This window comes from Corapipo altera, unplaced genomic scaffold, assembly GCF_003945725.1.
Source record: "Corapipo altera isolate COAL_440 unplaced genomic scaffold, ASM394572v1 180, whole genome shotgun sequence".
Taxonomy (NCBI): Eukaryota; Metazoa; Chordata; class Aves; order Passeriformes; family Pipridae; genus Corapipo; species Corapipo altera.
In genome coordinates this window covers 2,497,200-2,522,631 of record NW_020884915.1, presented here as the reverse complement: position 1 = coordinate 2,522,631, position 25,432 = coordinate 2,497,200, and the positions used below count along the sequence as shown (strand labels likewise).

Here is a 25,432-nt window from a genome sequence, read left to right as displayed (position 1 = left end):
ATTTTGGAAGTAGAGCAGTGAACAGTGTTTTAAAGATTGTCCTTCAGCAGCATTTCTGTTCTGCCACGAGTAAAATATTTTCTGCCTCGTGTTTAAAAATGTGTTTTGATTCACCTGCAAGTTAAAATACAACCAGTTGCAGGTCTAGTTTAAATACAACATTGAAATGTTGTAACTTTAAAAATATATATATTTTTTCCTAATAAACTGAATTTTTAATGCTCTCTTGATTATCGTGCGGTATTTTAAAGACAAGTGATATCATCCCAAACATTCCATGTGTTGCTGCATATGCTAATTTACTTGATTAATTTGGAGAACATCTGCATAGAATTCTGTGTGGTGAGATCACACTGCTTTTCCAGTAACAGCCTCAAATTTCACTTTCCAGACAGACTCAGAGTTTTGTCTAATTGGGATGCCAGATATACAAAGGTACCCCAGAAAAGTGTGTAATGATGTCATTTTCTCTTGATCTTTCAGAGTCTTCCTGAGAGCAATTAACCAATATGCAGATATGCTCAACAAAAAATTCCTTGATCAAACCAACTTTGAGTTACAGGTAAGAAAAAAGCTCACCTCAGTGTCTGGGGGACTGATGTGAATGTCATAAATTTCTGCCCTAAACATGTAATTTTGATGATTTTATGTGTTGTCCTGACCACTTATCTCAGTTAAGTTGTTTCAGGTATTTGTGATCCATTCTTTTGAGTCTTGTCATGTGATCCCAGAATCACAGCATGGTTTGGGCTGGAATTTTACTTGACTCATCAAAACACAATGAATTAGGATTTGCAGGTGGGAGATATTTCATCGAAACACAAAGACAACGAGGAGATGTGTTAAGAATTTATCAAGAAGCACCATCTCTGTGGTGTCTGTTATTTTCTCCTTTAAATATTTATGTGCATAATTTAGAGACTTTTAAGTTGTTTTGTAGGTGTGCAGCAAAACATTTCAGAGAATTAATGATACCTGTTCTTGTCATTTTGGGGGCTTTCAGCTTTGGAACAACTACTTCCACCTGGCTGTGGCTTTTCTCACACAAGAATCTTTACAACTGGAGAATTTTTCAAGTGCTAAAAGAGCAAAAATCCTTAACAAGTAAGTCCTGTTCGTTATCTAAATCAGGGGCAAGAACTATTGATATAATTTTAGTCTAATTTCTTAGCTAAATCTATTCAAATTGAGATGCAATCATGGTGTAATGAAAGGTTGGTTTTAAAAACATGAATCAAGTATTGCATGTGTTTCTACCCTCAAATCAAGATCTAAATTACATGATTCATTACTGATGAAGACAGTATTTTATGCTGCAGGATGTTCATAAAGTCAAGACTTTCCAGAAGTATTAACATATTACAAAACTGCATTTTTAAATCACTTTAGCTTCGTCCTTATTCTAATCTCATTTTACGTGGGCTCTTTATTGCTTAATCCCTGACGGCCTTTTCAAGGGAATTTTTGTAACTACAGCCAGTTTCAGTGTGATATCCCTGAAGAATGGCTTTGGATAACTGCAGTCTTGTCTGCTTCCCTGGTTAAAAGGGATTACATTGCCTGGCTCCACACAGGGAGCCTGAACTACCCCATTGCTATTCAGAATCCCACAGCAAAGGAAAGCTGTCAAAGGGAAAAAAAACAACCTGAAAATCAGGCTGGAGCATGGATATTTTATTCAATCAGAGAATGATTAAGGGTGGAAAAGATGTCTAAGATCAAGTCGAGCCATTAACCAAGGCCACCACTCACCCATGTCCCCAAGTGCCACATCCACATGGATTTTAAATCCCTCCAGGGACGGGGACTCCACCACTTCCCAAGGCAGCCTGTCCCAGTGCCTGACCACCCTTTGAGTGAAGAAATTTTCCCTAATATCCAACCTAAACCTTACCTGGCACAACTTGAGGCTGTTTCCCTCTGTCCTATCAGTATTTCCCCCTGACTTTCTTTGGGGTTCCATAGTAGTGACCTTATCATTCCTTAACTAAACACCAAACAGAGAAAAACCACTTATGTGATTTCAGACAAATGTGTGGATTGTTTTTCTGTGTCATAATATTTGGAAAGAGCAGCTGTAAAAGCAGAGTGTTCCCATAGTCGGGTCACAGGTACAGCACAAAAATGGGGAATTTCAAAGCTCTGATTCCCTGAGCAAGTGCAGCTCAGGCTCCTTGTGTGTACATTTATATTAGATATCTAGAGAGAGAGAGAAGATGCATTTTTGTCACTGCACCTTCTAAATTCCAGCCTTTCTGTATATTATTATGATAAGAAAAATCACGGTGACAATAGGGACAGTTCATCACTGCTACAGTGACTTGAATTTAAAGGCTTTTTGCTTTCACTGTGTGAAAGGCTTTGACCAGAAAATTCAGGGAAGGCTCCACATCCCACCCCTTTTTTTTGGCAGCTAAGTTTTGCCCTGTAAACTCAACCACTCCATCATGAGTTCTGAGGTGCTTCCTTTGGAAACTGTGCTTTACCTGAGCCTTGAAAGAGAATTTTTAAGCTCTTTATCTTCTGGTACACCTTCTATGACTCTTGGGCCTTCCTTGATGAAACAGGAATATTTACAAGTTCAGTGAAAAAGTGGTGTCAAACAGAGCTCAGGTTTTTGGGCTTGAGCTGTAAGTATCATAAATAACTTTAGAGTTACACGTTTGCAGAAAGAAATTGAGATGGTGTTGTAGAGCCAGGTAAATTTATTTTAATTTAATTTAATTTTATTTAGAATCTCCTCACCCCCTCCACCCAACACTGGTGTGCACCTACATGAGGATTTCAGTTCAGAGCTGACCTGAACAAAGACCCAACAGCTGAGCTGTAACTGGGCTGGAAATTCCTGTCAAATGTGTTTGTGGACTGATAATCCCTCTTTGTCAGAATGGGAATGTTAAGCAGAAATCTCCTTTGAGTGATTTTTCTATTAAGCAGAGCAGTATTTCTTGTTGAAGAAATTCAAGAAATCAACAGACATTTCTCACTGCTGATAGAAGTAAATAGATTAAGTTGTTTGAAGTGGTTACTTAATGAAGTTTGCTAAATTGTAAATCTTTGTTTATAATGAATTTACAAAGTGTTATTTTCAGTGTAATCATGTTTTGGAGACGGGAATCAAGACTTCAAGATGCAATAAATGTGTGGTCTGGAGGCACTGACTTTCATTGCTGTGTGAAGCCACTACCAGTTCTGTGCCAAAAGGGGTAGAATTAATCAGTTAATTCAATATCACGCTCACCCATCTTTTTAAGTATATATTTCAATTAATATGCCAAATATTTAATAATTAAAAATTAATTATTGTAATTTGTATGTTTTGCTAAACATTGCATTTAAGCATTAGATAATAACAGATTCTTAATGATGCAGAAGATTCTCTTTAATCCACATTAATGACAGGGTGTCTCACTGTTATCCCACAGAAATCCTACAAGTTGCCAGATATTACAGTTCTTCTCATCTTGTTATTTAAGTAATGATCTTTAACTTACAAATATTCCGTGTAGCAAATACGTTCTTGGAGCTCATTCTGGTTCATTACTGAAGGCAATGGGATGTTTTTCATTCCTTGAGCTGTCCTGGTATTAATGTGGAGAGGGAGTGGAATATAAAAATATCCCTGACTGGAGATGTGAGGTGTTGGTGGCACCAGCTTTGGAGCAGGGTTAGCAGGAATGCTGGTGGGTGGGCTCTGCCTGGGACCATGGAATCATGGAATTGGTGAGTCCAAGATCATTCCCCAGCACTGCCAAGGCCACCACTAACCCGCATCCCCAGGTGCCACATCCACATGGCTTTTAAACCCCTCAGGGATAGGGACTCCATCCCTCCCCTGGACAGCTATGCCAGGGCTGGACAACCCTTTCCAGGAAGAAATTTTCCCTAATATCCAATGTAAATGATTACAGTTAATCTCTGTGAGCATCCCTGTGTCCCCAGGGAAGGACAGGTAGTGTGAAAATAGTTCAGAGAGAGGTTTTGCACAGGTGAATGTTCTCCCCTTGAGAACTATTGCTACAGAAATGGGATTTTAGGGTCTTTTAAGGAGAGCAGGAAACCCAGTTTGAGGAACAGAAGGTGCTGATGGGTCACCAAGGCTTCCAGCCTCTGTCTCTTCCCTTTTCCAAGGGGTTCTCCAAAGTTTGATGTTTACAGGTGGCCAGGTAATCTCAGGAGTGTGGGTTCAATTTGAGAACCTCTTCTGTAATTTTCCATATTTCTGAATGCTGATCAGATTTTGAAATTGGATTTATCTGCCTAAAAGTATTAGATTTATTTTATTTTAATGGTGCTCTTGTTTTCCTCTTTAAGGTATGGTGATATGAGAAGGCAGATTGGGTTTGAAATCAGGGACATGTGGTATAATCTGGGTAAGTAGCCTGAGCACCTGTAACATATTGCTTTCCCTCGGTGTTCTTATAAACCAAGGACTATTCCTGGAAACATTCAAGGCCAGGTTGGATGGGGCTTGGAGCAGCCTGGTCTAGTGGAAGGTGTCCCTGCCCATAGCAGGGCATTGCAATGAGATGATATTTACTGTCCCTTCCAACCCAAACCATTCTATGAAATTAACTTGGTTTCTCTTGAAATAATGATAGACTTCCAGGAGGCTTTTAAAAAGCAGGTGATTTAAGAAATAAATCTGCATATTTAATTCACCATTTAACGTTGTTACTATTTATGTATATTCTGTTTTTTTCATGGTATTCAACCTCTTGCTAAATACAAAAAGAAATATTATGGTGATACCTCTTGAATGGTTTTTTTCTGCCCTTAAAAATATCCATATACGTATATATGTCTACACATAAATACACACTTGCTTGTGGATGTAGTAGGTGGGAGTGTAGCAAAATGTGTCCAAGGGTTATCAGTAACTTAGCCTGGAAATTCAGCCTAAAGTCTGATTTACAGTCTTGTTTGGCTACATCAGAGTGACTCAGGGAAGAATGGGAGCTTGGACCTCTCTGGAGTTCGTAGGTAAATTCGGCATCTCTGCCTTTCTCCAGCCTGGGCTGCTCTGTGGGTATAATTTAACTATATGGGATTGAATTTCCTGAGAAACTGAGTATTTACTGTGACCTGAGTGTACTCATCTGCCAGATTTCATTTTCCTGAGCTTAGCAGCACAGACACTTCAGCTCTTCTGAGTTTTATCAAAACTTCCTTAAATTATCAGAAATAAATGCATTTGCCACTTCACTTCTATCTCTGGCTGAGCTGTTGTTGCTGAGAGTTGAAAAAACCCAGCATCTCTAAAAGAAGGGAGTGCCAAGGGTTCATAAGTATTTGATATCACAGAATTTGCATCCTGTCTGCTGGAATGATGAGAAAAGGCTTCTGAGAGCAGCTGAGTTCACTTTTTATTAGAAGCACCTTTCGTGAATTAAGTGTCTGGAGAAGAGATTAAAGCTTAGTGCACAACTGATATGGGACTTGACAGACAGGTAATAAAATCAGTGTCGTGCCTGATGCTGCATATCCAGCACAGGATCCTGGCAGTCTCTTTGCTAGTAATTAGCCAAACCTTTCTCTGTTCCAGGCCCACAGTCCTGTATTCATAGAATCATGGAATTGTTAAGGTTGGAAAAGACCATCGAGTCCAACCATCCCCCAGCACTGCCAAGGCCACCACTAACCCCTGTCCCCGAGTGCCACATCTACAAGGCTTTGAAATCCCTCCTGGGATGGGGACTCCACCACTGCCCTGGGCTGGACAACCCTGGCACAACTTGAGGCCATTTCCTCTCCTCCTGTCCCTTGTTCCCTGGGAGCAGAGACCAACTTCTCCCCCCAGCTCCCCCTCTCCTGTCAGGGAGTTGCAGAGCCAGAAAGTCCCCCCTGAGCCTCCTTTTCTCCAGGCTGAGCCTCCCCAGTTCCCTCAGCCATCCTTTGTCCTGACTAATTTCTTTTGCCTCTTTAGATTCTTAAACTTTTCCCAGACTTTACTGGACTGAAAGTAGGAATTTTGATGGGGAGTTTTCCATCGGCTGTTCTTATCTGAGGTTGTTCTATCCAGGCTGGGTGTGTGGAGTGCATTGTGCCTTTTACACTGCCTGCTCTTAGACAGGTTATTTAGTCACTCCAGGGATCACTTCTTCACCATTAACAAGGGTAATAATTTCCCCTGGAGTTTTGGGAATTGACTGGCACAAGGGGTGGTGTTTTCTCCAATATTTCTTTCTGTGCTGTCGTGAAAGCCTTTTATTTTCAATGGATTTTTTATAAATGGAGATTATCCAGGTAGATGCCTCTGTGACCTCCTCTAGCTTTGATATTGGTGCTTCTCTTAAGACCTGGGATCATCAATGCTGAAATCTCACATCATGAGAGAGTCAGTAAATTGCTGCTCTTCCCAACAAAATCTGGGAGAGGAAGGTAAATGGGATGCAGGACCCTAATCCAAGGCAGCCTTTGTGCTTCTTCTTGCCTTTCCTCATCTTTCTCACAGATTGTCCATGCAGATCATGTTTAACTTCACCAATCTCATCTATGGCTCTTCACCAATCTCATCTATGTCACAGCATCAATTAAGAAAAAATTCCCACTTCCCTCTGCAGGGGAATCGATTGGAGGGTGCCTGACACTCTTATCTTATAAGTTGCACTGCATTAGTCAAATTAGTCATGTGTATGTTCAGAAACTAAATCAGAAGTGAAAAGCTGGAATTCTGGAATGTACTTGAGCACAGAATTTTTATGACTGTGCCACTGCGCATAAGATACGATGAAACCAAACCAGCCTGACTTTTGATTTATGGATTAACAGGTATGGATAAGCCTCAGAAATTATTGTTGTGTCTCATCAGGTTTTGTCCCTAAATGCCATGATTAACACATGATGCCTGCTGAGTTAAAACTCCCCAGTTGGGAACAAGTTAGTCCTCCAGCTATAATACACATTTAAAAGTATAATTTATTTTCTGAAATTAAAGAGTAAAATACAAATTCTAAAAGTTTTTCCTTGCCTCCACATTTCTGCTGCAGTGGGGGTGGCAATGGCCACACCTTCCTCTCTTTATAAATAGAAGAAAAAAAGAGAAGAGCATTTATAGTGCAGAGCAGCACTTTATAGGCTTTTTTCCTTCCATATCACAACCTGAACTTTAAAATAACGTGTTATTTTGAGCCACTGTTTTGTTGAAAGCAGAACTGCTTAAACCTTGGTGAGACATTAAGTGCCAGAGATGCTTAAAACAAGCCACGGCCTTTGTCTTGGAAATGTAGGAGCTCAAACCCCACACATTTAAAAGCATTACCTGATGCAATTTTAGCAACTACAGCCCAGCAGTTTGACATGAGGTCACGTGTCCAGGTTTGCAGGGGCAGTGTTTTCAACAGCTCTGTGGTAAAGAAATTGTAATGCCATTTAAAATCATATCCTTGTGGAAGAGTTGGTCAGGGAAAGGCAGCACTTCTGTTGTTGACGTCTGAACCAGCTGGAGGCAGGTGGAAAAGTGAAGTTCCTGAAGGTGAATTGGTTGCTGGTGGTGTCCTCCAGTGAGCTCCCAGCATCCAGCCCATCCCTCCGAGTGCTTGACGTCACCAAAGGTGTCTTGACAGAGACGTTGATGTCGGTGGAGGGAAGGCTGGGCTTAAAAATAGCCCTGAACTTTGGGCATTGCATAAATAGGAGTCACTGCAGATAACACTCTCTGGGTTAATCATGCATGTTCTGAACAACCCAAGGCAGAGGTGAGCCTGCTAACAACTTAGTCAGGGGATTTTGTGGCCCCAGTTTGAATTGGAAGAACGTGGGAGATGAGAATCACATGTTACCCAAAAAGAGAGCACTGGGTTGGTTGGTGTGGTGAGCTCTGTTCCTGCTGTGTGAGCACAGACAAGGCAGGACACGCTGCAGGGGGAAGTCTTTGCACGTTCAAAGGATGCCTTTTTTTTACATGTGGTTCTTAAAGCAGCTGCACAGTTTGGCTTTCAGAAGAGAATCCTCAATTTTCTTCCAGCCTTGTCCCATTTTGAGTCTCTGTGGAGTTCCCACACTCCCCCAGGGAAAAAAATGGGGAATTCATTGTTGGGTTGTTTATCGGGAAGTGCTGCCGGTGCAGGCAGAGCAGTGGAGGCTCCAGAGGGCTAGAGGAGGGTCATTGCCTTTCCTTCTTTGCTCCCATACTTTCTGTTGTAGCACAACATCACACAGGATCATGTCATCATAGCAAACACGTGTGTGTGTGTGTGTGTGTGTTGTCGCATCACCAACGTGTGGTGTAGCATCAGGTGGGTGTCACCAGGGCTCCCAGTTCATGGACTTCCCCTGGAGAATAGTAAACAGGATCAAACATGTCAATTCTTCATGGATTTTCAGTTCCTCATGTCTGCAGTTTAAAAGCTGTTTGTTACTTTTCTGAGGGAATCCCTGTGCTCCAAGCCATGGAAAAACCCACCGTGGCACAGGGAGAACGTCCTGACACTGAATCCGTGCACAACAAATAACTTCTTACCATTATTTGTGTTCTGACATATTGGCTCTGACAGTCTTCAGGCATAATACAAGAAATCTGTCACCTGAGAGGCCAAATGTAATAATACTTGTAGGAGGAACCGAGGAAAGCTTTGCTCCTCTCACTTGATATTCCTCACCAACAACCAGCTCTGCAGCAGCACCCAAAGTCACAGTTTTAGCTGAGTATTAATTTGCCCTGATAGAATTGCTAATGATAATAGGATCGTAAAGTTTGCCAAATCAAGTAATTTAAATTGCATCTGCTGAAAAAAAAAAGTAGTGTGTTTTGTTAGTAAAGGATTTCTTCTTGATTACATTTGTTGAGATGTATGTTCGTTCTGGTCCAAAGTGAAACTACTAATTAAAGACTTCACTGGTTACTGTCACAGTGCTGTAGTGCAGTGGAATATAAATGGGTTACAGTCTGTTTCTGTCCTGTACCACTGGTAAATGCAAAGGGAAGCAAGAGTCTGAGGAAGCTGAGGGCTCCTTAAATTAGCTGAAATCCAAAGAAGTCTGGTGTGAAGCACAGCAGTGGACTCATGAGCAGTGTGTGAGCCTGACGGGGGACACTCATAACACGGCGTTGGTGAGAAAGGGCTCCTGTTGTGTCCTGAGGTTCAAATGAATCCTGCTGCTGAGAGAGGAATTTATTTGTATTTTCTAAACTTCTGCCAAGGAGTGCTCTGCCTGGAGCTCTGTGACAGTGTCATCATACAATGGGAGTGGGAAAACACCAGCACAGATCCACAGAAGCTGTGGCTGCCCCATCCCTGGAAGTGTTCAAGGCCAGGTTGGAGCAGCCTGGTCTAGTGGAAGGTGTCCATACCCATGGCATGGATAGGGATGATCTTGAAGGTCCCTTCCACTCAAGCTATTACATGGTTCTATGATTTTTCCATGGGGTCATTTAACAGCTAATTTGCAGCACTGCATTCATTTAGCTCAGAATATTAACAGTACTATTTTCTCCTAGTCCAATATTTATTAGGTGCCACGTTCCTGTTAAGCTCTAATATCTCTTGCATGTGTGGAGAGTGTAGCAGGGAGGGCTGGAGGAGGAGCAGCTTTCTCTGGGGAAGAGAAATGTGAAATCAAGTTTGCCAGTGAGCTCAGCCCCTGAGGAAAGGAGGCATATTGTCAGCTGGGTGAGCTGGAGTTTCATGTCTCCAGGCCCTGTAAGTCTGCACTCATGGTGACACTTTGATAGACTGACACAGAGAACATTTTGTACACTCTGGAAGACACAGAAGTCTAAATAAGTTAATACAAGTGATGTGCCTTTTAGCCTTCTTCCCTGGCAGCTATAAGTTGTGTTTTAAAATAAACCCTGGAAATTTAATAGTGTGAAAATTCTCAGTGGAAAAAGTGATAAGTCCCAGATTGACAAGTGATTTGGCAACTCTTGTTAATTTGGGTTTATACACATCACATACCTCTCCTCCTGTGCCATAAAAAATAATAGGAGTAATAATATTAATAGTAAGAGTAAAAATGAATAATGATGAAGAAGGAGGAGAAGAAGAAAAGAGGAGAAAAGAAGCAGAAAAGAAGGAAAGAAAAGAAGAAGAGAAAAAAAAAGAAGGAAAGAAAAGAAAATAAGAAGAAAAAAAGAAGAAAAGAAGAAAGTAAGAAGAAAAGAAAAAGAAGAAAAGAAGTGTTTCAGTAGAACCAGATATTAAAAAATACATTGTTTTACTCCATGAGGATTTATTGCTACAGCTTTTGTATCTTCTACCAACATGAGTGGCTGTTTGTTAACTCTGAAATGCATCTTTTCTCTTAAAGGTCAGCATAAAATCAAGTTCATCCCGGAAATGGTGGGACCTATCCTGGAAATGACGCTCATACCGGAAACCGAACTGCGGAAAGCCACGATCCCAATCTTCTTTGACATGATGCAGTGTGAATTCCATTCCACCAGATGCTTCCAGAGGGTAAGGAGAGATAGCTCCAGACGTTTGAAGTTTGTGAGAAAGGTTTAGCTGCTCTTTGACAAAACACGAAGATTTTTGTTCTGGAAGAAATAATGTAATTATGGATTTGCTTATTTTCCAGAACTCTTGAGGGGCTGTAGAGTTTTCAGCTGCTGGTTTTAAATTGTTATTGAAGGAGAAATTTGCATGTGGTAAATGAAACCTTTCGTTATGGTCCAAGAGCAAAGACAGGTGTCTTAAATTGTCACTGTGACTCACAAAAAGGAGTTTGGTGCTCAGTGAAATTGGACATAAGGGGAGGCTCATAATGTGGCAACAGAAACTATACCCTCTAAGGATTTATTACCCCTAGGATCTTGTAATTTTGATGTTCCTTACCATTTTATGGATTTTGAAGAGGAAAAATGCTATCCAGTCAGTGTCAGTGCTTCTTCATGCTACACAGGCACTGCAAAAACGAAAATATTGAAGTAGCATTTTTATTTTAACGTGCTGAGAGAAGTCCTTGAATACTCACACACCTTCTTATCCTGATAGCATTGACTTCTGAAAGACAAGTGGGGGGAAAGAAAGTTTCCTCACATCATTCATTTGACCTTCTTTCCCTTGAAACTTAGCTTATGGATTGAGTTTAAGACTAGTTAGGCCAGGTAGGGTTATGAAATAAGCCAATGGAGCTCCTTCACACTGAAATCTCTGTCAGTTCAGGATATGACCTTGTGAATTTTGCAATAAAGTTTGGCATGTATTGTTTGCTTTTTCCCCCTTTATATTGGCGGTTTTCTTTGTTGGATGAAAAACTTTATCCTTTTCCATACTTTTGTGGGGTTTTTTTTGGTGAACCAACTCTTAATAAATCTGTAGGCAGAGTAAATGAATATCTGTGTGGGGAGACTTTAGCAAGGGAAATGGCATCAGCTTTATTGCTTTGATTTGTTTTGTGCTGGATGGTGTGTGCAAAGGTTGTGAACTGTATTTTGGCTTCATCCAATTACTGCATAATCATTCTTTCTTATGTTTGACACCAGTAATACTGTGAAGATTGAAATGCTCGCTGGGATGCCATTTAACCAGTTTCCTGTCAGATGCTCTCTTTTGTTGCTTGTCATTTTTTATTTGTACAATTGTATAGATCATGAAAAATCCGAGGGTGACTTTATAGCTAAATTTATGGCCCTGTGTTTTCCTGACAGAAGGAAACCAGCTTTGTGTGGAATAGTTGGGTGATTTTAATGAATGAATGTCTTAAATATTTCACCCAATTTTTTGTTTTACCTTTTGAGAAGAAAAATGCCTCATGTTAAAGGCAGAGATGTCTTGGGTTGTAGGTACTCAACACCATATTTCCTGTGGCAGTGCAGCCTTTTTCTTTATGGAGGCAGCATTGATATGACAAGTGCAGAGGTAATAAACCTCTTTTCACTGGGCTTGGAGTGAACATTTCCCTCTAACAAGGAGTAATCAATCTGTCCATTTATGGTTTTGCAGATAATGGAGTGATAGAGTTTGCTGAGTATCTCAGATTGGCCTTTGTGGAATGAAGATCACAGGCTTGTAAAAAGCAGAGAGTTGCAGAAAAGTCCAGGTTGAATGGGACCTCTGACAGTAACCTGGTCCAAACTGGGCCTTCTCTTGGGTTATCTGGGGCCCTCTGAAGCTCAGTATTGAATATCTGCAGTGAGGGTTGTTTGAGCACTTCTTTGGGTGACCTATTCCAGGGTTTACTCCTGGTCTAATGGAAGGTTTCTCTCCCCATGGCAGGAAGTTGGAATGAAGTGGTCTTTAAGGTCCCTTCCAACCCAAACCATTCCAGGATTCTATGATGAAGACTTTTCTTTTTATATGTGTATGAAATTTCCCTGGACCAGCTTATGCCTGTTGCTGTTTGTCTTGCCTCTGTGCACGTTGTAAGCAGAGCAACTCCACCTCCTCTCTAAGCACCTGTCAGGTGTTAGAAGGCTTGGGTTTGATTTTCTCTAGGCTGAACAGACCCAATTCCTCCAACTGTTCTTCAGACCAGGTTCCCCAGCACTGCCCATCTTGGTGAACCTCCATTAGACCATCTCCAATTGATCAGTCTCCTTTGAGCTGGGGAGCTGCAGCTGGATACAGCATTCCAGCCATGGTTCAGATAAACCTGTTGGTCCTCTGGCCATACCCTTGTTGGTGCAATCAAGGACACATTTTGTCCCCTTTGAAGGGGCACACTGCTTGCTCGTGGTCAGCTTGCTGTCCACCACATCCTTGTCCTGCTGCTTGCAGCTCTGCCATCCCAGATTCAGGACTTCCTCTTCCTTAAATTTTACACAATTTCTTCTTGGTTCTCTCTCAGACTTCCAGAGTCATTGAGTCACCACCCTTGGAGATCAGCAGTGCAACCCCTTCCTCCATCCATCTCCCAGTTTCTCTGTCCAGACATGTCAACAAGTGGGAGACTTGTCACATTGTTGGGGCTGAGACAACCACAGCTCTTCATCCATGAGCAGATTTCTCACAGAGGACAGTCAGATGTGATTTATCCTTGGTAAACACCTCCCTTTTCCCAGTCACCTTTTTGTCCTTTGCATACCTGGAAAAAGCTTCCATGAGGGAATTGCTCCATGGTTTCCTCAGGAACTAAAGGGGGTCCGTAGATTCCCATCTCATTTTTCTGTCTCTTTTATATTTAAGTGATAGAAATAGATATAAAATAATTTTTTTAAACTATTACCAGTACCTAGGCAAGCTTTCATGTTTAATGGGTCGGTGTAATGTGCTGCATTATATCCTTTATGTGCAAGTACCAATTATCCTTGTCCAAAGAGAACTTCCAAATGCAATGGTTGGCTGCTGTTAAACTAATCTGCCAGAAATCCAATTATCTAACCTTATTAGTCACATCAACAAGGGTTTAGATTGGCTCCACTTCTCCAGCAGATGTAGAAACCTCATGATTTGTGGGGGAGGAATTTCAATTTTTTGCAGACTTTGATGGTTTGTGTGATAAACAGGCAGCTTTCCCCATGGTGGTTTTAATTTCAGTAGGAACTGGGTTTGCCTGGTAAAAGGGGTGTTTTTGTTCTTCCACTGTCTACAGCCCTGAGAAAAAACAGATAAACTCCTCTTGTTTCACAGAACTATGTTGAGGACTGAATTAAAAGCTGGAGTTGCCCGTTTTTGTCCTCTCCCTTGAAGGTGCTTTGAAGCCCATATAAGGCTTCAAAGGAGCCTGTACCTCAAAGCATGAATCCCGTACTAAAGTCAGTGTGGGACTGAAGCTTCCCAGTAGAAGAAAATGCCTCCTTCCCCACTCTGCTTCCTCCCCTTGCCTCTTCCAGTAGCAAACCCTCCAGATCAAAGGGAATATCTTGGAACTATGGGAGCGATCAAAGAGAATTGGTTTGATTGTTCCAGGCCTGGTCAGGTGAATGTGATGGATCCTGTGGTGACAGCAGGGGGGAAAGCTCATCATGGAGCAACCATTCAGCTGGAATGTGGAGTTTGGAGCATGGAAAGCTCCTGCTGTTGCTGCCTGTTCCTCCCAACTGTCCCTTGCTCAGGCCCCATTGGTCCAGTTCCTCCCAGCACTCCTGGTTCTCTGCATAAACTTTACCTTACCTTTCCTGGACCTCTGTCATTACTGATGTCGTGTTCTGCTTGGTTTTGAGTTGAACCCATTCCCAGGAACATGCCAGTGCAGGAACTGGAACAAATCAGACTGTGGTGGGAATGGGAGGAGGTGGTGGGTGGGTTCTGCCTGTCTCGTGGTACTGTATCACAATACGAGTTCTTTTAACTGATCTGGTACAACTTAAGGACTAGAAGTAGCTTATTGTAAGAAACAAACCAAAATATTAACAGAATAATAGGGAGAGGGACTTGGGACAAGGCTGTGCAGTGACAGAACAAGGGGCAATGGTCTTAAGCTGAAGGAGGGTAGATTTAGATGGGATATTGGGAAGAAATTCTTCCCTGTGAGGGTGATGATGCCTTGACACAGATTTCCCAGAGAAGCTGTGGCTGCCCCATCCCTGGAAGTGTCCAAGGCCAGGTTGGACGGGGCTGGGAGCAACCTGGGCTAGTGGAAGGTGTCTCTGCCCATGGCAGGGGGTGGAATGGGATGGTCTTTAAGGTCCTTCCCAGCCCGAACCATTTTGATGCTTTTATAAGGTAAGAGGATGATGGTTGAGTCAGAAGCTCTTCTCCAGCCTGGCTTCCCAAACATCAAGCAGGAAGGAAGGACCTTTATCCTTCAAAGGGAAATCACTACCCCCTGTAGTGATGAGCAGGAAGAAATTAGAAGTCTCATAAGTCTAATTTTCAGACTGAACCACTTTACTGAGGAGAACCATCAGTTTCTGGTGATGTTCCATCAGTGCTTTCAGTTTACAAGCTCCAGCATGTGTCCCTGCCCTGTTAGACTAAAGAGTTGTGAAAAATAATGATCTGAGGAAAGAGCCCTAAAAATGCAACAACACATCTGTCCTGTTTTCTGTGAGTTCTGAGAGTGACACTTTGCACAACAGATCCATAGCAGAAAAGGTGGGAAAATGATTTAGAAATGCATAAGCAATGAATGCACAATGCAGAATTATATAGAAATGCAAATATATGATGCATTATGCATATGATTACTGAAATAAACCCATAGATGCAGCCAAAGTACCTCTAGCTAACATTCTGTTGTGAAGGGAATTAAATGAGTAAAGGCCAGAAGAAATAAAAAAAGAAACAATTTTAGTTCATTTTTAACAACAGGAAATCTCAGTATCATCAAGATGGTTATACTGGCATTTTTATTTTCAGTGTGATTTCATGCTGGTTATTGATGAATTTCGAATTGATTTAATTCTTCTTAATAAGAATCTCTCTTGACTTGTAGAACCTTTAATTCCTTATTAAGTCTTTTTACCACTTTTGAGCCCTGTGTTAACCTCCCTTTCCCCGTGCTGTAGATTTGCAGCCAGAACACAAGTTAATGACTCTTCAGCTTTTTGGGATGCTGCAGTTTCTCCTCAGTGATCCCACTGAACGTGCAAATTCAAATAACTAATTCCCCCCCAAAGGATTCCTTTCAATAAGTAACATTTTAAATTATCTGCAGTTGAAATGTAAATGTGTAAGTTTTTCTTGTGTTCTGGTCCTTTGGAGAATATCAATATTCCTCCCTCACCAAACACCTCAAAAATCACCTAATAATTTAAAATGGCTGCCAGATCTGTTTGCCAACTGGAATGCTGTGGAAAAATAGAAAAGGGAACAGATGAAACTGTTGGGAATTGCCACCAACTTCCCTAAAAACCTTTGAGCAAAGTTTTGTGGTCATACTGTCTCTGCATTAGGACTAATTTCTAGTCACTTGAATTTTACATGGCAAATTCATTATTACCCCGCAACAAAATGAATTTGCAGCAGCTTGGAGGATTGAAAGTCCTGCTCATCTCCAACCAGATTCAATTGTCAGCCAGTCTGCAAGTACAGCCTGGCCACACCGGAGGTGAACCCAAGTCCAAAAGTGATTAATTGAGTTGACATGAGATGACTTCCCTTGATTTATGTACTCCAGATGAGAGATTGTAACAGACAGATCAAGCTGTGGATTTGTTCCTTGCTCAAGATCAAACTCTCACATCCTAAAGAGAATAAAGAGAACAATAAAGAGAAGCTCAGATCTTGATCAACTGCAAGGAAAAGTGGATAATAATGTCCAGTAATCTTCCTAACATCACCCCTCAAGCTTTCACTGTCAGCACAAGGATACGAATCTGGTTCCTTGATGGTGCCAGATATTCCCACTAAGCCTCCAGAAGGACCCTCAGCAAGTGGCACTGACTGTAATGGAAACATTGGAAATTTGGCACTTCTTCTTAAAGCACTTTACTACTTTGAGAGTAAATTCCATCACAATAATTGCAAACCTATTTTTGCATTAAATTTAATTTAATGCATTAAAAAAATTATTGCATCAAAAGGAAAAAAAAGAGAAAAGGAAAAATTGAGAGTTTATCCACAGATACCAGGTGCAGTGTCCCAGAGCCAGTAGCTTGAGCACTTCAGGGTCACATTCCTACTCCCATCATGGAAGAGGATAAACCTCCAAAGCTTCATAGACCTCAACTTGTGTTGATAAAACATTCCTCTATGGAAATACCGTAGAAGGATGTTAAATAATATTTATTCATCTGGCTTGGAAAGACCATAGAAGGAATTTAAGCTGATGTTAAATAGCATTTATTCATCTGACTTCCATGATCTGCATCACAACAATTCCTTGAGAAGTATCAAGAATGACTGAAGAGCAAAGATATTGTTAATAATCCTTAAAACCCCAGAAATGCCACAAGTCTGACTCTGTTCAACCCTAGAGGGTCATTAGGGAAATGGCCCAACAAAGCATGGATTTACAGGGATTTAAGTAAAACTGATATCAGGAAGATACTCAGGATCCTGTATGACAAATGTAATTGCTCTTCTCTGTCTGAGTAATCTCCTGCTAAAAAATACATCACCTAAAGGGCTCACACTGGCAGCAAGTGTCATTTTTCACACTGGTCTAGAAACTCAATTTCTTTCTGGGCTCATTAGAGAACATGAATTTTTTGACTTCTCTGTTTCATCATCGTGTTCTTCAGTGTTTCACTTGACATGTTCTCGTGCTGTGGGAACAAGTTTCAACCTGTGGTGGTTCTGAGAGTGGGTGGATTGCCTTTTCTATTCTACCTTTTGTCATTTACCTGTCGGTTTTTTAATAACGGATTCATTGTATAAATATCCGAATTTCACGTCACTGTTGGTTCATTTCTTCTCAAGGGAAATAGTGAGGGAGCGGGACAAGTTATCCAGAAAGGCCACCTGATCATCCATCTATGGAGATGGTAGTTTCTTGGCTAAGCAAGCCACAGTTGGCCTGATCCATTGTTGGCAGTAATCCTGCATCACCTGAGAGGCTGCATGGAATGGCCTTTGAGGTCTTTTCCCAGTGTTTCTGTGACTCTCTGGATCATTTGGGGGCCAGAAAAGCACCTTTGAAATGTTTCAACCTGAGCTTTAGGATCACTCATAATAGTAAAAGTTGCTTTAAGACAGACAAATTGTTTGGGTACTTAGTTGATTTTATCACTGTCTGCATGATACAATCTGTAGTTTGAGTTTCCTGACAGAACAATCCTTACATTTCAACTGACCTGTGCATGGTTTTATCCTGTATCCTGAATTTCCTCTGAGCACTGGGGGAGCAGGACTTGTTCTACCCTTTTTTGCCATGAAGGTTTGTAGACACTGAGATCAGAGCACAGCCTTTTTTTGCTCTGGTGTAACCCAGTCCTGGGGGGCTGCAGGTAGTGTGTAAACATAACTTTCCCAATTCAGATGCAGAGGTAAAAATGTCTGGGGTTGCACATGAAGGTGGGAAACAGCCTGGAGTTGCACCAGGGGAGATTTAGATTGGAGATTAAGAAAAATTTCTTCATGGAAAGGGTTGTCAAGCAAGGTTGTTGGAAAGGCTGGCCAGGGCAGCCCTCCCATCCCTGCAGGGATTTAAAATCCATGTAGATGTGGCATGTGGGGACATGGGGTAGTGGTGGCAATGCTGGTTGAACTCAATGGCTTTTCCAACTTCAGTGATTCTCTCATGCTGTGAATATTACTGCAGTTAACGCTGGGAAGAACATGGAGACTTGGAAAGGGAGGCAAAACCAGTGTCCTGGGTCAGACTGTAGATGTTCACATTCCTGCTGTTGAGACCCTGTGAAGGTGATCAGAGGTTGACTTGCCCTGACGCAGAGGAGTAGTTTGTCATTGTCACGATTTGTCCAGCAAATCCCTCATACCAGCGTGTATTTCTCCTTAGAAAGGATTTTTCTTAGCAAAGCAGGAACTTCTCCACAGTCCTTGGCCATGTTTTCTGTGCAGATTCACAGCTACTGTGGTCTTCAGCAGCAAAGGACTTGCAGGTACCTCCAGCAGTGAGGTGGCTGAGATGCTTCTCCTCATCCTTCCCTACTGCAGGTGCAGGATTTCCTCCTGCTCTGCCCAGGTTTGCCTTGCTGGAGGAGGGGGTTTTGGCAGAACCAAGGGCATGGCTGGCTGGTACTTGGTAGAGGCATTAAAACAACCTCTGTTGGCTGAGGTGAGGCTGTGCAGGCAGAGTTTAAAATGCAGGGTACGTTGGCAGAATGGGACTGGTGGTGGACAATAGCTACTGTGCCTCAAAGTAATGTAAATTAGTTCGTGAAAAGCACTCTCTTATAGAGGTTCATCATTATATAAGTCTCTTGGCAAGGGTCATCTCTTAACTCCTCACTGAAATTAATATGCCTAAAGAATTTCACCGTGTGGACTAAAAAAATCCAGTTTCTCCTCCTAACTAAGAGCAGAGGGGCAGGCACTGATCTCTCTGGTGACCAGGGACAGGACCCGAGGGAATGGCTGGAGCTGAGTCATGGCAGGTTTAGGTTGGACATTAGGAAAAGATTCTTCCCTAGAGGGTGGTGGGCACTGAACAGGCTCCCCAGGGCAGTGGGCACAGCACCAAGGCTGACAGAGCTCAAGGAGTGTTTGGACAACGCTCTCAGGGACGGGGGCAATTGTTGGGGTGTCCTGTGAAGGGCCAGGAGTTGATGATCCTGATGGTTCCCTTCCAACTCAAGATATTCTCTGATTCTGTGATCCAGAAAGTCCATTCCTTTCCCATTGGTTCATTATGAGCTGTTAATATTAACTGCAGATGCAAAGCACATCTCTTGACATTTCCAAAATGTGAGGATGCTTTGTTCTTGTGCAGGTGGCCCTTTACTTCTCCTCAGAGTCATTAAGGGGCTGCTTAAGCGAGTGACAGTGAAAAAAACTTGGTGACAACTGTTCTTTCAATAAACTCCCACTCTGAGTAATGGGCTCCTATTGCCCTGCCAGGGCTCCCAGCTCACCCAGCTCTTCTGAGGTCCCTGGACAATAAGTTGTGGCACTACTCCTGTGAATGTGTGTGCTTAGTTAATGAAGAATTAGGAATTAGATGCCTAAACCAATTCCTTACAGAGCAGCAGGCCTGAAGTGAACCTCCCTCCGCTAACAGTTCACATAATTCCTAACCTGGGCCCTTAGGGAATGTAACAGGAACAGTTAAAACCCTCTGTAATCATTAAAAATCCAGGGAATTACCCAGTTTGCATTTAAACTATATTCTAATGCCCACTTAAGTTTGCATTCTTTTATTGTTGCCCAAATAAAATTGCTTTGGAGTTGTCTGAAATTACTTTTTTCCCCTCTCCAGTGACTTATTAACAGGTTTATCAAGTTGTGCCCCACTGTGAGTCAGTGTGTGTGTGCTAAAAAGGGGTGTCATTGATGCTGGAATGTGCATCCAACCGAGTTATCCAGCCTCAGGTGTTCTCTCTCCTCTCTCGAAGAGTTTTCAACAATTTTTGTTGCTGTCACCTTTATTGCAGGGGACATTCTGTACAGGGGACATTCAGTGCAGGGGACATTCCGTGGCTTTGTGTCTTCTTTTCCCCTGCCCTCATTCTTGTCATTAATCTCCTTATTTAGTTTTTCACAGCACAAATATTTACACTTCATTTAACAAGGTGCCCAATGATTTCTTTAACACAAAGTCCTTGTAGGGCGGTTCATGGTGGAGTCTCTAAAACCAGAGCCTGCAGACTCCTGAAGTCAATCAGGCTTTCAAACAGTGGCTGAACATCTCACCAAGGTACCCAACCAATCTGTGAAGCACCGAGGCTCCAGTAATAAAGTGCAATATTTGCCATCTGATTATTTCCGCCTGCTTTGTTTAATTACAGTTCGAAAATGAGATCATCACCAAACTGGATCACGAAGTGGAAGGAGGCCGAGGGGATGAACAGTACAAAGTGTTATTTGACAAAATGTAAGTGTTGAGATTTATGTCACAGTGAAGTCAGGAGAGAGAGCAATTAGACTACAATGAACTCTGCAGCCCAGAAATAATTAAAATCTGTTAACGATGCACAATATTTAAAATTGCACCTGAGTCAAGGTTTTTCCTGCGTGGGATTAACAAGGCAAATGTAATTGGTTTTTTCAGTCTCCTGGAGCACTGTAGGAAGCACAAATACCTGGCTAAGAGCGGGGAAACTTTTGTGAAGCTGGTTGTGCGTTTGATGGAGAGGCTCTTGGACTACAGGACCATCATGCACGACGAGAACAAGGAGAACCGCATGAGCTGCACTGTCAACGTGCTGGTAAGCAGGGATTCCACCAGCTGGGATGATCCCTGCACTCGGAATTTTACACCTTGGGGTCAAACTGAGTCTCTGCCGGGATTCTCGTGGAAATCTGAAATGCTTTGGGGTTTTTTTTTCCTGTTTTGATGAAGGCAAATGTATGAAAATGTGGGTTATTCCTTCTTTGATTGATTCTAGGGGAAGATTTAAAGAGAAATATTGTAAAGCGGGTTGTTCACTGACATTTACAATGGATTTGTGAACAACTTTATGCAGAACACTTGACATGCAGAATGTTGGGATTCTGTGCAGTTTATTCCTGAAATATTCACACAATTGCAATCCCATTTGTATTCTGCTTTCTGCTCAGCCTCCGTATTCAAATTTTTTGACGAAATTTGAGTTTCTATTTCATTCACAACAGGAAAAAAACTCAGGTTGTTTTTATCACTGATAGGAAATTTCCTTCTTAAAATTCCAGAAATTCTGAAGTGTCTGCTCTATACACAAAACTTTATCCCTTTGGACTCGAGTTGGAAGCAGTAGAAGTTATCCCTCATAGTACACACTGGTGGAAGCACTGGAGTATTAAGATTTTACAAGCCTAAAATGAGCACATATGGAAAATAACTTTTAGAGACCCCCAAATTATAGTAACTAGATTTGATTTTTCCAATAAGACTCAGCATTAAACTGTTTTCCACTAAGGCTTCTGAGATTTCATCCCTCTGTATCTCCATCAAAGCTTTTATTTTGCTTTAATATGTGGGGCACAGCCAGTGTTTATGGTTTATGTGATATGGCTGATAGATTTTGTGCAGGAAAGAGCTGAGTGAGTAGTTTGTAGCTTTTGTTTTGCACAGAATGCAGCTCGTGCAGTGCAGCCTTTGTGTCGCCCCATCAGCCACAAACACAGCAGTGCCCACTGGAGCAGGAGAGGGGATCAGGACATCAAACCACAAACTGGGCCTTTATTTTTAATGTGTTTTCCCTCCCTGTGCACATCAAAAAGCATCGTGGAAGAAGAGGAGGGACCTGGGGAGTTGTCACTGGCTGTTGGGTTGCCCGCAGAAAGGTCATCACGTCCTCCCGAGCGGAATTGTGTTGGAAAATCCTGCCAGTTCACACAAGCAAGATGGGAAATAGGAAATCACAGACACCACACGCTCTAAGCCAGTGTATAAAACTGGGAAAATTTTCTTAGGAAGGTCAATTTGTTTCTCCTTACTTTCACCAGAATACTCTGAGTCTCTTCCCAGGAATTCTCACCATCCTGATTCCAGGGGACTCATGGCACGCTTGGGGTTGGGTTTTTCTCCAGGTGTCTCCAGCAGCATCTCCTCATGCTGATTTTTGGCATCTGAATTTTTCAAGGTTTCCAGATGATACATTTTGTGGGTGATTTGCTGCTGTCAGGTTAAATCACCATGAGATCCCCTGCACAAGCCTCCCGCTGGAGTCAACGGGAAATGCCGGGAAGTGTCGCGAGCCAGAATTTTCCTTCATTTTCAGTAGCCATGATTTATTTTAAACTCTCATTTGCCCTCCAGGGCCAGCTCAGCCCTTTCATCGTTCTCCAGGCACCCTAAATGAAATTCCTGCCTTTGCAAAAATCCAACCGTGGGCTGGTACTCGGCACAATTCCCACCTGAGGTCTCAGAGAGTTCTTAATTGGGAATTTAATGATGCAGAGACTTTCCTGGGATTAAGTGTGTCTGTATTGACGGGAGTTAAAGTTGGAGGGTTTGATCTGCATTTGAGCCAGTGCTAATGGGGAAGGGTCTGGAGCACCAGGATTGGCTGAGGGAGCTGGGGGGGCTCAGCCTGGAGAAAAGGAGGCTCAGGGGGGACCTTCTCCCTCTCTGCAACTCCCTGACAGGAGGAGGAACCGGGGGGGAAGTTGGGCTCTGCTCCCAGGGAACAAGGGACAGGACAAGGCCTCAAGCTGTGCCAGAGGAGGTTTAAATTGGATATTAGGGAAAATTTCTTCATGGAAAGGGCTGTCCAGCCCTGGCACAGCTGCCCAGGGCAGTGTTGGAGTCCTAATCCCTGGGGGGATTTCAAAGCCATGTGGATGTGGCACTCGGGGACATGGGTTAGTGGTGGCCTTGGCAGTTTGTCTTTTGAGTTGAACTCAAAACCAGTGAGCGTTTATGTCAACTGAAATGGTAAATCCCTGGAATAATCCATCATTTCCTCTGTGAAATGTGGATTTTGTCTTGTATTCCAGTTTGCTTTGAAGGGAACTGTTTTATATTGGGTTTACCTGTGTCTTAGTACTGGGCTCGTGCATCTATTAGTGGCTCCTCAAACTGCTTTAATTTAGCATTGAAATATATTTTAATTCAGGGAGGAAGAAACTGTGTTGTATTTTGTTTTCTTCAATATGTTTTAGCTTTTGGAAGTGAACTTTAAATTAGATTCAGAGTTGCCTTTAGTATCTCACCCAGTTTATCATACTTTGCATTTACGGTATTTGTACTGTTAACTAGTTTATCTCAAAGCCAAAGGCAGCCAGAGGAGAGCAATGCTAATGTGTGGCATATGAAACCAGAGAAATAACACTAATCTAACTCTTTATTTCTAAGGAAACCATTAGAATTCAAGAGCAGATGATGTATTGCCCAAGTCAGGTTCGGAGTTTTAAATCCATGGAACAACTGTTGCTTAAAAATTATGTTTTTTGTATATTAAAAAATTTTCAAGTGAAAATAGTTAATGATGTGTGACTTGCAAGTGCCAGAAGCAGCTTTCTAGCAGTGCTATTCTTGCAAATTCTTAACCTTTGCAATGAGACATGAGCCCTAATCCACTGCAACATGAAACATCACAGCATTAGACTTTGTAAGTTAAATAACTTGTGTTCCAGCACTGGAGGCAAATTTCCCTTTGCAGTTTGGAGGCTGATGTTACGCAATTATGAATTTTTAATTTCCAGCGTGTTCTCTGTACATTCCAAACTGAGAAATCAAAGAGTTTGTAATGAAATTATGTTGGGTTTGTTTTTTTTTTTCAGAATTTCTACAAGGAGATCGAGAGAGAAGAAATGTACATAAGGTTTGTAAACATGACTGGTGACAAACTGCCTGATGTGCTCCGGTGTAATTGGGGAAATTGAGTTCCTATTAAGGAGTCACTTGGGGGCTGGAGGAAGAGAAGTAATGAAAAATCATACCTTGACTGAACCCGAAGTAATTCAAAAGCTTATCTTCCCTGAGAACACCAAGTGCTGGAAGTTGGAGTCATGAGATTATCTTTGTCCCCTTTCTCCAACTCCTTCGGTTTTAATCCAGTGAACACTGAAATACTTAGGAGTGAATATTCTTCTTTTTGCGGAGAAAATAAATAAGTAAAAAGAAAGCTGAGTAAAGAAATAATGGTACAAAATATGTGACTTGGGGTAAAAACAACAATTAAATAATATCATGACCGATACTTATTTTAAAGCTTTCAGGAACCTTTCAAAATCTATTTGCACACAAAGTAAACATGGAAATGTGTCGTTGTGTTTTCTGTAAACCTCAGGGTTCCTAGTCCTCCGTTTGTACTGTGGTTTAAAATTGACTACACTGTTGTGCTAAAATGCTGAAGCTTGTGTTTGTAATGCTACTTTAGGTATCTAAATATTTTAATTGATTCATTCTCACATGCTTGTTACCTTTTTGGAAGAACTTTCACTTGTGAACGCAGCTCCTGGTGTTTTAGCAGGTTGCAAAAAGAGAAGAAAATGGCAGGATTGATTACTGTGGACAAACATGGGAGGTTATGAGTTGTAGGTCTGCCCTACTCAGCATCCCTAGAAACACAAATTGTCTCTCAGTGTCACACCCCCACCCAAACTCTCTCCTATTTCTGTTAACAAACTCTTAATGAATATCAAAGTTGAAAGTATTTTCACTGTTTTTTTCAAAATACAATTTTAATAGTTTCGTGGAGGATTTTTTAATTGTTTGTAAAAATTTCAACAAACAAATGAAGAGAATCCCCTGCCAGACATGTGATGATATTGAAGTTAAAGAAGAAAACTTTTTTCTGTCTCCACAGCTGAACTGTAAGAGTGCTTTGTCTTGCACAAAATCTCTATTGGATTCCTCATCACAAGTCATTAATATGGTGGTATCTGGTCAAAGGTTGGACTTGATGATCTTAGAGGTCTTTTCCAACCTTAATGATTCCATGATTCCCTAATTCTCTAAATATGCATTGAAAAGAACACAAGGGAAATGCAAATGGTCCCAAAGGTTGTTTGCACACAGAAATAGAAACTTTAAATAATCCCACGAATATTTAGGTGTTTGAAGATGGACTTGAACCCTTGTAATCTTCAAAATAAATTATTTAGTCACATCTTAAAGCCAATCTTTTGTAAGCAGCGTTGTTTTTCTTCCTTGCAGGTATTTGTACAAGCTGTGTGACCTGCACAAGGAGTGTGATAACTACACAGAGGCTGCCTACACGTTACTCCTGCACGCAAAGCTCCTGAAGGTAAACCCCAGAACACATCCCAAGTTTGGCAAATCATGTCAGCAGTAACCCAGAGAGGTGTTTGTCACTCAGAACATCTGCACTTTAAACTGTGAGCTGCAGCTCAGGGCAGGGTTGTCTTTTGCCCATGTAACTCATCCACGGAGGAATTAATGTGTGGTGGAGGCAGATCTTGATCTGGAATGGAAGTGTGGTCAAGGCAGCACCAGGAGTTACAAAGTGCAAAGCTAAAATCTCTAAAGTATCATGGTTGTGTAATGTGTGGAAGCCTCTAACCACATATTTTAGTAAATCAGCTCTCCACAGAATCTTTGTGCAAAGGCACTACAAGGGAATATTACAGCCTGTTCTTGGCTGTAATAGATTCAG

General features: G+C 41.8%; 1 protein-coding gene across 2 annotated transcripts in view; it reads left to right on the top strand.

Annotated features, from left to right (window-relative positions):
* Positions 1–25,432, top strand: part of DOCK1 (dedicator of cytokinesis 1) — a 280,476-nt gene that overhangs the window by 200,125 nt on the left and 54,919 nt on the right. For both annotated transcript variants that reach the window (XM_027655183.1, XM_027655182.1), the window contains exons 30-37: positions 484–562; positions 1,004–1,104; positions 4,315–4,373; positions 10,252–10,400; positions 20,177–20,262; positions 20,440–20,596; positions 23,595–23,635; positions 24,973–25,063. In XM_027655183.1, the coding sequence (XP_027510984.1) occupies positions 484–562; positions 1,004–1,104; positions 4,315–4,373; positions 10,252–10,400; positions 20,177–20,262; positions 20,440–20,596; positions 23,595–23,635; positions 24,973–25,063 (763 nt within the window). The remainder of the gene's footprint in view (positions 1–483; positions 563–1,003; positions 1,105–4,314; positions 4,374–10,251; positions 10,401–20,176; positions 20,263–20,439; positions 20,597–23,594; positions 23,636–24,972; positions 25,064–25,432) is intronic.